Raw genomic sequence first — 11,603 nt, forward strand, 5'->3', positions numbered from 1 at the left:
GCTCGCGAACGCGTACAATTTTTGGGTAATTTGCGAAGCACGCAAGATACGGCTTTGCGGGGTGGAATCGAGCTTCGCGGTGGCTTGCGACCAACGGAGCTTTTTGCGAGGTAATTTCGTTAGGCGCGTCCCGGCGAGAAGCCGGAACAGCAATCGCACTCGCTTCGTAAATCCCGACGGATTCGTTTGGAAAGCCGCGTAATTATTTTCGCGAGTGGTTAGCCCGAGCTTGCGGGGCCATCGTTAATTAGAAGCTAAAATTCCAGGAAGCGCCACTTCCGGACGACCTCCCCGCTTCGCGGATACTTTCGAGAATATTAAAGGACGGTGGTTACGCGGCGTGGTCGTTTTCTCTTTTCGGCCCCAGTTTTGCCAGGAAAGCTCCGCAAGTCTCGCGCGTGGCGCGCTCCGTTCGTCCCAAACGGAGTAATCAACGTCGCCGTCGTTTTCCCTGGCGCGAGCAACTCACCTCGGCGAGTTCGAAACACGGCCCACAATTAAGCGCGAGCTTTTCCGAGAAAAGACTCGCGAGTTCGGCGAAACAATCGGCGCGCTCGTTGGAGCTTATTTCCGCGCGCGAACCGCGAAAAGTGGTCCTCGCGAAAGCGTCGCCGCAACTTCCACCGGGGTAAACTCCGGGAATTTCGAATTTTTTCCTCTTTTAGCGTCGAGACGGCCGCAGCTTTTGAAACGGTCCGAGGGTAAGTCGTCCTTTCCTTGTCCAGGGACGCCGCTTGAAGGCACGACGGGCGAGAGGAGGAGACGAGCTTAGCCGCCCCGCGGAAGCGGGAGAAGGATGCGGCGAGCGGTCGCGGGGCCCTCGGCGCGACCCGAGCGGGCCCGGAGGCCCTCAAGAGTCCACGCGACCTCTCCATCGGCCGCCAGGAAGTATCCCTCCATCGGCCACCATGAAGTATCCCCGAAGGACGAATGAGTAGGGCGCGGGATGGGCAAGTCCTGGCTCGCCGCCCTACTTTCCGCGATGATTACGGCCTCGACGATCTCCTCCGAGGTCCGCGACGCCAAAAGGGTAAGCGGGGACTCGCGGAAATTCCGACGGGAAAAGGCGCGGAATTCCAGTCCTCGAGGTCTCCTTCCTCGACGGTTTCGAGAGGAAGGAAGCTTCCTTCGTCGACTCTCCTCCGACGCGACGCCGTCGTACTTTCCCGATTTATTTTTAAAATGGAGCTAAATCGGTGCACGAAAATCTTGAGATTCTTTCCCGAGGGACTCGGGGAAGAGGGAAACGCGTTCTCCTCGAATCGGAGGATCGTTCTCCGGCGATCCGAAGAAGAGATGAAATTTCCCTCGCGACCCGTTTGCTTCTCTTTGAAACTAGATCGACGCGGAGGAGGCTCTGGACGTCATCGAGGCGGCATCGGCCGGTACTCTAGGAGATGAGTGCGCGGCGTCGGCGGGGTACAAATCCTTGCCTCCTGGGGCGCCTCTCGATCCGCGGCGCTACGACACGGCTCGTCAAAAAGCCGACTTGGCCGCCATGATGCTACAGAACCTCGGCCCGACGAGACACGCCGGTAAGCAATTTCGCGAATCCACGTTCCATCGATCCCAGCCTCCGGAGAGCGCCCTTGCTGAAAACCTCCTCGGCGGTGCAGCAGCGCGCGGGGAAAGAAGACTAATCCCTGCATCTCCGCGTCCTATCGACTGGCAGATAAAATCATGGAAAAAAAAAAGAAACGTCCAAAGACTCGAGGGGGTATCCTCGACTTTGGTCCTCGAGAAGGGAGTCGGAATAGCGGGCTCATTATTTCCCCGGAGCGGCAATTTGCCTCGACGTTGCGGGCAAATCGGCGATATCGGAAACCGCGGGCGGAGCAAATATCTGCACGGGTTGCCGAGTAACGTTGCACGACTCGTGCGCCGGTTGATTTCATTTGCACTGTACGCGACGAGAATCCGGAGAGAGTGACAGGAGCTTCGGCATGCCCGCGGAGAAATTAACGATCGATCCCGCGAAGGTAGCCGTGGTCATGGACGCGGGTGGAATGTATCTCAAAAGTCCATCTACGAGGTCCGCGCGTCGAGGGAAAAAATTTCGACGGATTTTCCCCGCTCCACTTCTCCGACACGAGGAGTCGATCGATTCCGCACTTAGGCATGCGTGCTCGCATAATTTCCCCGCGGGCATCTGCACGCGAATGGGCACCGTAAGCGCTGCAATTTTTAATGCGCTTCGGGAAACTCGCCCTTCCCTTAAAACGCTTTCCATTGCGGCAGACGTTATCTCCATTTCGTTATTTACTCTTCCCCTCGCCGTTCCGAGGCGATTTACGTTCCGCGATCGAGCAATGTTTCCCGATTAATACGAAGTTGCGATTAACGTTCACGAAAATTGGGGCAGCGGCTTCGCGTCGAATTGATCTAAGGGACATCGATCGGCCGGGGCCGTTCGCGTTTGCACTTCTTCCGCTCTATTTTGGAGTGGATTCAAAGAGAGTTACAAAGGACCAGGGACGGCCATGCGGAAGAGATCGGATCGATGCCTCCGCGGACGCGTTTTCGTAAAAGCGTCGCCTGCACCTGATTCTTACGCCATTCCCAAAGAGGAGGAAGCAAACGAAATTTCTTTCCTCGTTGTTGCGCTTCGCCGTTTAGTATTGCATATAATTCGCATGATTTTAATTAAAGAAGATCGTACCATTTTGATCGATTCTAGCGACGTTACGGCGTTTTTCAGCTCTCCTGGAGGCCGTCGCGAGATCTCTCCTGTCTTCGGTCGACGACGCGGTGGAAACCAGAGTGATATCACTGAACGCGTCTACCGGGACTGTTATCAGTGCAACGTGGTTGAAGCGCAGTCCCGGCAGCGTCGGGGAACCGTCCAAAGTCGAAAGCCATGATCTGGAATATGGTTCCAGACCCGACCCGAGACTTCCCTGGTTCGAAAACGCCGGTTCCAGTACAGGTTTAAGGTTCGAAAGGGCGGAGTAAGAAAAATTGATAAAGATAAAAAAGACCTGGCCTCCGTGGCACTCGAAATCTGCCGCTCGTCCGAAACCCAAGAGCGGAATTTCTGTTCCATGCTCGAGACGTCTTTTATTTTTTAAGGTCAACGGAGACCCAGGTCAGGTTCTCATCGAGTCGTCGGGATGCTCAGGTTCCACCGGAGGAACGTAAACGTGGACGTGCTCGGAGCCCGAGATTCGAAACTTGTTGCAAAGCATCGACGGAAAACGTGTTTTACGTTTCGAAAAAATCTGCTCCAGAAGCGACTCGTCCGGAAAGTACGCACGAATGCTTCGAGTACCCTCGGCGTTTTTCCTCGCAATTTTTTTTTTTTTTTACCAAGACCGGAATTAATAGAGCGGGGTAACTCGTTAAGAAAAGTTTCCTCTATTCTAGCTGAGCTACGTTCTCGAAATCGTAGTTTTATCCCACTTTTGGAGGCGAGGAAACTTCGCAGAGGAACGGCGCGATGGTTTCTCGATGGGGTTAAAGCGCGGGAATTTTGCGAAGCAAATGTAATTTATTTTACCCTCTTTTAGGGTCGGTTTTTTAACGTCTCAACATGGCCGCGCTCTCTTGCGAAAAGTCGAGGGAAGACTCGGAGGATCTCCGGTAATCCCGTGTCTCCAAGATATTACTAGATGGCGGTACTCGATTTTTTACTCGGCGTATTTTTTACGAGCCAATTACGCCTTCTCGGAAGAAAAATATTAAAGGAATATTCACGTCGAAGGACCGTCATTTTTATGTCCCCCGTGAAATTTTCCCCCGGAACAAGAGCGTCCCGACACCGGAGGGCGCGAAGGAATTTCCCGAGAATTCCTTCGAAAGCCGTCCGGGAATTTCACCGAGCACGCATTGCAGCCTGAAAAATCACGCAAGCACGCACCCGCACTGCCTTTTCCACCAGCACTCGCATTTCGCACTCTGTCGCCTCTCGTCTTGATTTCGAGTGATTTGTTTCGGGATTTCAACGCGAATGGAGTCAATAGTGTCTCTACGAATTTAGGCGGATCTTAACGAATTAATGTCACCAAACCAATAAGGAAATCGGTTCGATGGGACGCTTCTTTCCTCCCAATATACTTTTTTTTAAGGTATCTTTAATATCCAAGGTCCGTCAACTGGTCCTTATTGGTATTCCGCGGATCGACCAGTCGTGATCATTGGCCATTCATCATCGCTTCATCTCTCGTACGAACGTCAAAAGTCATAGAAACTTGAGAAATTTCCTATTGTCTTTATTCGGCAGTTTCTTCGCCTGTCCTTCTCTTTATGTACCTGCACCGGAGAATACGGAGCCCGGTAATTCTCTGAAAAGCGAGCTGGCATATGATGCGAAAAGTCATGTAAATCCCGAAGTTTCTATGGCGGTCGTGGCGTTTGCGTGTGATCCCAGGTCGCCGAAGTTCATGCAGTCACCGCCGATTGAATCCTACAGGGGATGGTGGACCCTCCCGTACTTCTCCTGCAAGACTCGCAGATGGCTCATCTCGTATAGCGTCAACGTGAGGCCTCCGGATGCACATCACGGGTCAGTAGCGGAGCAGAAATACATCTTTTGTTAGGGACTCGGGGAAAAAGTCGAATCTCTCGAGGTGTCACCGTTGCTCTTCCCGATGAGACGTTCGAGTGCGCGAATTAAACGCGGCTGGGATTTTGCGAGCGCCCTACTTTTCGCACGGTTTCTACCCTCGGGAGGACTGGAACTCGTCTCGGTTCACGGGATGTTACGTCCGCCGTTGCAGCAGTCTCGAGTTTTGAAACGCTTCATCGGCAAACTCTCTTTATCCGGTGGCCGGGCAAAAGTTCCTCTCGGTGGAAATAGAGAAACTTGGTATTCGCAACCAGTTTCGTGGGAGTCCCCTTGAGGCGAAGTCTACCCGGTTGGCCGAATTATTCCTCGGCACGTCCACTTTGTTCGAGTTAGCGCAAGTGCTCTCGATGCGCAATGTACTGTTCCAGGATCCGGGAATTCCTGAGCATGGACGTCGACATCAGCGGCCTGGAAGTCAATCAATGCGACGCCGCCTCCACCGTAGACGGAGAATATTCCGACAACCAAATCGCCTCCCTCCGAGGGACGCACAAGTGTCCCAACGACACCACGCAAGTAATGCCAAAGAAATGTTAAAACCATCCCATAAAATTCATAAATACTCCTAGGAGGAGTGATTTCCAAAATTTAACCCCGGCCACCCCGCCGATAATTATTGACTAGGTGTTCGTACTTTCAGTGCGAGTATCAAGGCCCGAGCAGCAGAATTAATGAGAACGGAGTAGGAGCCGGTTGGGCCAAGGGTGCGTACGTGTGCAAATGCAGGCAGGGTTTTTATAGCATGAACCACCATCGATCCGGCTTCGCGGGAGAGCTCGTCGAAGGTTATGGAAAACCATTGGGACCACCGTTATTACCATTTCTATGATAGACGTCTATGTAACCTATCTAATTAATTTACAGTCGCTTGGAAGGAACTGCGGTCAAACAGGAGCGATCTGTACGAACGAGTTTTTCGATGCATTCGATGTGCTCCGGGATGCGTTCGATGCAAAGGACCGGAACCTTGCCTAGCCGCGTATAATTGGCCTTTTAGGTACGCCTCCCTTTAATTAAACCTACTTTGACTTTGTACCGATCAAACGTCCGACTAAAAGAAACGACTTAACCTTTCAGAATCACCCTGCTCGCATTTTCCGTCTTCTGCGCCGTCGGCACCGTTGTCTTGGTGGCGTACATGTACCAACACCGTAAACTGAAGGTCTTCAAAGTGGCCTCGCCGATTTTCTTGTCCATCACTCTCCTGGGATGTGCTATAATGTACCTCGAGGTGAACGAACCGATCAATTTCTCCGCGTTTCTCGTACGATTTCGTTATTCTCAACCCGGAATGGGAACGTTGTCGCAGATGGCAGCTATCTTCCCGGTGCTGGACATGTACTCTTGCATCGCCACCAAGTGGACGAGACACCTGGGTTTCTGTATCTCGTACACCGCCCTCCTCATGAAGACCTGGAGGTATGCGGAGTGATCCGAATTACCGCAACCCTCGGTACAACTCGATTATCCGTGTTAATTGATCGACAAACGAACCCTGCCAATTATTCCTCGTAATGCGATTTCCACCGGGTTGCTCAAGCGTACCCCTGGCTCTTCGTCTGTTTCCTCGGTTGCACAACGCGTCTTTGAAACGTTCGCAAATTAATTGTTACCCAGGTCATGCAATGCCAATTGTTCGATCGAACCTCCGCTCTCTCCTGCGGACGGATTTCTCGCGTTGATCACTGATTACCCCGTATTGCCTGTACCTTGTACAGCTATGCGTTACGATCTGCATAAGTCATCGGTAACGCATTCGGTGCAGAAAAAAAAATTATGAGACTAACCAGATTTATAAAAAAAAAAAATGTATTAAACATCCTGAGTTATTTAGTAAAATTTGTACGATTTACCGTTTCTCTTAACGCGAAAATAACCCGTTGGAATAATTGGCTTCTTAATACCGATTGTTCGGAATGGCCGGTCGAGTGCTAATGTCTTCGCAACCAATGAGCTTTTCGTATCGGTTTTCGATTACGAGAGCAGTATAAAGCGGTGCTTACGATCGCCCAGATATAATATGCCCGTGATATCGAAGGAAATGGCGACTTATTGCGGCACTTGGGAATGACTGGAAGATAATGTACTTTCAGGGTGTCACTGACTTATCGAGTAAAAAGCGCTCACAAGGTTAAGCTCACCGACAAGCAGCTGCTGCAGTGGATGGTCCCCATTCTGCTGGTCATGCTGATCTACCTTGGGACTTGGACCTTAAGTGCACCTCCATACGCCGAAGTAATTGCTGACAGCCATGGCTTGAAGTTCTACCAGTGCTCTTACAACTGGTGGGACCACAGTCTCGCCATTGGTAACGGTTCCGCCGTTTCTGCATCCTTCCTCGTCTAAATTAATTTATTCTGATCGATGTACAGCAGTTATAAATTGTGGGCAATTTTTTTCAGGGGAAATCATGTTCTTGGCATGGGGAATAAAGGTGTGCTACAACGTGAGAAACGCGGAAAGCCTCTTTAACGAGGCTCGTCTCATCAGCTATGCGATCTACAACATCGCCGTAGTCAATACGACGATGATCGCCATTCAGTGGGTATCCTAGAAATAACATATATTTTTTTTAATATGTTTATGCAAATCGATTAATATTTAAAGTCGTCACGTTTATCGTCGACAGCCTCTTCATCTTTCCTCACGCTGGACCGGACATCAAGTACCTCCTCGGCTTCCTCAGAACTCAACTTTCCACTTCCGTAACCGTGTTTCTCGTTTTTGGTCCCAAGGTGATTTCTCCTCGCCATTTCAGATACTAGCGATTCCTATAAGGATTACTGCTTACTTTTCTCTTCGGGCATGCAGGTTCTACGCGTTTTGCGGGGTCATGGAGACCAATGGGACAGTCGAGCAAGAGCACGCGGGGTTACGGCGAGTTTCTCGCTTAATGGGATCGGCTTGGTGCCCGAAGAAACCACCGACCTCTATCAAGAGAACGAAGAATTAAAGGTAATTTGTCCTTCCCGATGGCCAACGCTTAATGAAATACTCGATATTATGAATATTTCAGGAGGAGATACAGAAGCTGGCCGCTCAGATCGAGTTCATGAAAATCGTGCATATGGAAATGCACAACAGACACATCAAGCCGAAGGCTGGTGGATACTTCAGTACCCATGGCCATGGTCATGGACATGGGTCCTCGGCTCAGAGCCCCATCGCGAAAAATTCCACTGCCAGTTTCATCCTGAAGGTATTTAAGTACCTTTTAATCGACGAATCCTCCCACATAAACGTTGACTTTTGATTTTTTTTTCATAATATCCTTTCTTTCGTTACATTTTTTCCAGATATTTTTCTCGCGTAAGATATTTCCTACAAATCGTAGAAAATTGTATACGGTCCAATTTCAGCAGTTTCCTGAACATCTCCGCTACTTTTCGCAGAGTGCAGTGGAACGCGGTGCATCCGCTGCTGCAGCTGCAGCTGTGGAGGACTCGACGTTCCCTTCGGGAAGTTTACACCGCGCTCGCCGTATGGAACTACTTCGGGAGCGAAAGGCTGAAAGGGAAAAAGAACGAAACAAGCAGGAAAGAGAGAAGGAGAAAGAGAGCCAGGAGCAACAGAGCCAAAGCGAGGGCGAAAAAGTTTGACTAGTAGTCAATAGCGAGGAGGTAACTGAATTTACATTTAGACTCCGAGTCGGGTAATGCGTTCCAAATTTCTCCACAGTGTCGGGCGATACACCGATACCATTAGCATAGCATTCCAGGAGTTGCATTAATTTCCAGGTATGGTTGTGACGAAAACGCAGTCCTGGGGAACGCGGAAACCCCGTGAAGTTTCGTTAATGGTCGTCCGAAAAGAACTCGAAGAAAGGGGAAAAATTCCGACGCATTCCGCCGATGGACTCGCGAAAAGCTGTTTACGTGTGAGGTTTCTTCCTTCCGTTTAAAAGTCAAATTAAAAATTGGGAATACTCGGGAACCTACATTTTCGACTTGCCTATGCACGTGGTTGGAGAAGAGAGCAAAGGAGGGGAGAAAATTTAAAAAAAATTCACAAAAAGAGAGGAAGACCACGAAGTCACGTAATAGGCATTTGGTAGTTGCAAATGTTTGTCGCGTACACCTAAATTTCATTCAGTTGTAATTTCGATACGGACGTGTTACCATTTATGTATATCGGAAGAAACTCTTGCGTGAAAAGCCAATACATGTTCAAAATATTAATGAAATGGGCAAGGCGAGTCAATTTTACAACCACTGAGAATAAATCTATCCGATGAGGAACTGCGTTTATCGAGTTCGCGATTTTCGATAATGCGATTTGTCGCGTTGCGAGAAAACCGTTCTCGCGGGGACTATGCGTGTGTTATTACGGTGTTATCGGATCTGTCCGTCGATGTTGACAATATGATTAATTGCTAGTCATAATTACTATAAATCGTCGAATTTTATATATTGGAATGCTCAAGATTTAGGCGCATTTCGAAGATCAGGAGAGGGATGGTCTCCAAAAATTATACGGGATTTTCGGAACGAATGTAACACTTTTGCCAAATTTGCCGCACTACATTTTGCGGAATAGTTGAAATCGTTTCGAAGCACCCGAGGTGCCATAGCTAGTAAGAATCGACATCTCGATAACTACAAACTGAAATTCGTGTTTATATTTTTTATCAGTGTGGCAAATTTGGTACATCTAAGACTAGCCCGAATTTTCAAAAGTTGGAAAAGGAATTCCCTGACATGCCGGATACGAGATGAACGATTAGAACTAGATTCATTTCTTTTTTTTAATTTTCGGCGTGGCCCAGCGATATCGGAGAAGCAACTAGTCCTCGAAAATTAATTAAGTTACGATTAGTGTTGCTGTACGTGTCTAAGATAATTAATGTAAGGTCGTTGTTGGATCTGTGGCTTAATTGGTAAGCACGCAAACCCTTAAGCTAGATAGTCAATCCCTTGTCGCCATATATTTTAGCATTCTCTAGAGAGGTGTCCTCGAATTCTTCCTTAACTCTCTTACCGAATCTTTCCACGGTGTTAATTATTTATTAAACTTGGTCCGGTAGTTTGATTTATCCAACGCGAACAATGGCAAACCTTGAAGTTCAGATAGCAGTAAGCGATGTCGACGGTAGACGCATTCTTTCCGAGTAATCGACAAAGATGTGTAAGACACTATAGAACTAATTCACTCGTTAATTAATTAATTTATTTATTTTATCTCGAGGAGGCGAAACGACGCGGAGGAATTGAACTTTTCCACTTCGAGATTAAAATTGCGAGGCGGGCAGACATTCCGGCGTAGAGGCGCGGCTTTTGATAAAATCTTTTATAAATTTTTTATTTCGTTTAGGCAGATACTCTATCTCTCTGGAACTCCTCGGTACTGAACTGTCATGGCGGCTAGGAGGAGATCCAAACGTACTCGACGTCCCTCGGTCGACGAAACATACAATGTAACAAGTTGTTCGGTGTTCTAGGAAAGGAAATTGCTCGTCCTGCTTTCGATGTTAATTCCGACATAAGTGGACGTATGTATGACACATGTAAGCGATTGTAATACAATAAAAGAGTACCGGCCGCCTCGTGAAAATTCTCGCTTTATTTTTGGGGTACGAGCTCACTTTTCATTTTTTTTCCTCTCCCTTGTAGAAAAATAAGGGAAAATATACTGGGCCTCAATTTTGATCTCGAGGTATCCCTCTTTATTATCAATAATTTCGTCTTGCCTTTCCAATGTACCCTGAAATTACAAGGAATTTCCTTTCGGACGGATGTAAAGGGATCCGGCGACTAGTTCTCACGACAATAAAGAGGAAAAGCGATGCACGAGAAATCATCTTTAATTACCTTATAATTCGAGGTATATGTATAGGTACGATAAATATCGTAGCCGATAAAGTCATTAGTTTATCACTAAAGGATTGCACATTACGTTCGGTATTAATGATCACGGCGGTTAATCTTACGAAATAACAAAAATCAACAAACATAATGGACTTACAACAAACAACGAGGGTCTGCGACAGTAAGGACTCGATGAACAAACGACAAAACGATACGAGAGTTCGTGCGAGGAACTTTCGGGGAATAATTATCTCGCCCTGATGAGCACTGGTGAGCGAAAGGAATTTCGTCGAGACCGCGATTAAGTGATTAAACCGTAATTTCGTTGCAACTTTTCCGTCATTCTCCCATCGCGGTCGGCCGTCAAAGAATAACTTACTGTCTAAACGTAAGGACGATTACTTACGAAGAATACACATTAAGTACCATGCAGCGCGATATGAGATGTTGCATGTCGAAAGTCTCGAGATTCTTTAAATTACCTGTACTATTAGCATATCCAACATTCATAAAGGACGCGAAATTACGGTCTAACGACTCAATGGCAGAGCTCCAGTTAATCGGTGAGACTCAGAAGTCCGTTCACTCGGAAAGTATTTAGGTAGGACGAATTTGCGAATAACGAATACTTGTATAAAAACTTGTTCCAACTGACTGATTCGTAGGTGGTCAATTAATTTACAAGGTTTATGACGATTGCAAGGCAAACTTTTTTCGTAAACGACTAAAAAGGATGCCCAAAGTTCGGACGAATTTCCAAGTCTCTCCAGAACCAAAAAAAAAAAAGAAAACAGAAGACTCCCTGCACAAATTTCTGTCGCCGTAGCATCACGGATGCGCTTTGCTGGAACTCCACGATATATATTTTTGGTCTTCATTTACGAGCACTATTTAAGTAGGATATACCAAGTAGTACCTCTTATCACGTTTTCGAAAATTGTAAGAAATTCTTGAAAAATAAAACCTAAATCTCTAAGAAGAGTGAATCCCAAAAGCGCTTCGGTGACGCGACGACGGAGCAATTTGCGCAACGCGCACGTCTCTTTCCCCTTATTCGCGATATAAATTACAATCTGCCCATAACTGGCCGCTATAAGACGCTAAAATTTACACGTATATTTTCTCTCCTCTCTCTCATCGCTCAGGCACCCTCATTCAGGCTCGCACAATCATTCTTCGCGTACTTGGAGTACGTCGCATCCGCTCCATATCTCGTTTCCTCTTTCTCTCCCTCT

General features: G+C 47.8%; 1 protein-coding gene across 1 annotated transcript; it reads left to right on the forward strand.

The window, feature by feature from the left end:
• Positions 1-877: 877 nt before the first annotated feature.
• On the forward strand, positions 878-8,392 carry LOC105695805 (probable G-protein coupled receptor CG31760). The gene is made up of 16 exons (XM_012417741.1): positions 878-1,030; positions 1,340-1,535; positions 2,699-2,933; positions 4,409-4,501; positions 4,933-5,080; positions 5,205-5,349; positions 5,429-5,561; positions 5,642-5,795; positions 5,874-5,983; positions 6,658-6,872; positions 6,967-7,105; positions 7,194-7,299; positions 7,376-7,519; positions 7,581-7,763; positions 7,957-8,184; positions 8,302-8,392. The coding sequence occupies exons 1-15, from the start codon at positions 947-949 to the stop codon at positions 8,161-8,163; spliced, it is 2,292 nt and encodes a 763-aa protein (XP_012273164.1). The 5' UTR covers positions 878-946; the 3' UTR covers positions 8,164-8,184; positions 8,302-8,392.
• Positions 8,393-11,603: the final 3,211 nt, after the last annotated feature.

The sequence above is a fragment of the Orussus abietinus genome, unplaced genomic scaffold, assembly GCF_000612105.2.
Source record: "Orussus abietinus isolate OABI.00-Male unplaced genomic scaffold, Oabi_2.0 scaffold4, whole genome shotgun sequence".
Classification (NCBI taxonomy): Eukaryota; Metazoa; Arthropoda; class Insecta; order Hymenoptera; family Orussidae; genus Orussus; species Orussus abietinus.

Coding starts and splice junctions, on each gene's coding strand:
- LOC105695805 (XM_012417741.1), top strand. CDS start 947: ATGGGCAAGTCCTGGCTCGCCGCCCTACTTTCCGCGATGATTACGGCC. Junction 5,350..5,428: donor CGCGGGAGAGCTCGTCGAAG/GTTATGGAAAAC, acceptor ATTAATTTACAG/TCGCTTGGAAGGAACTGCGG. Junction 5,796..5,873: donor GTGCTATAATGTACCTCGAG/GTGAACGAACCG, acceptor ACGTTGTCGCAG/ATGGCAGCTATCTTCCCGGT.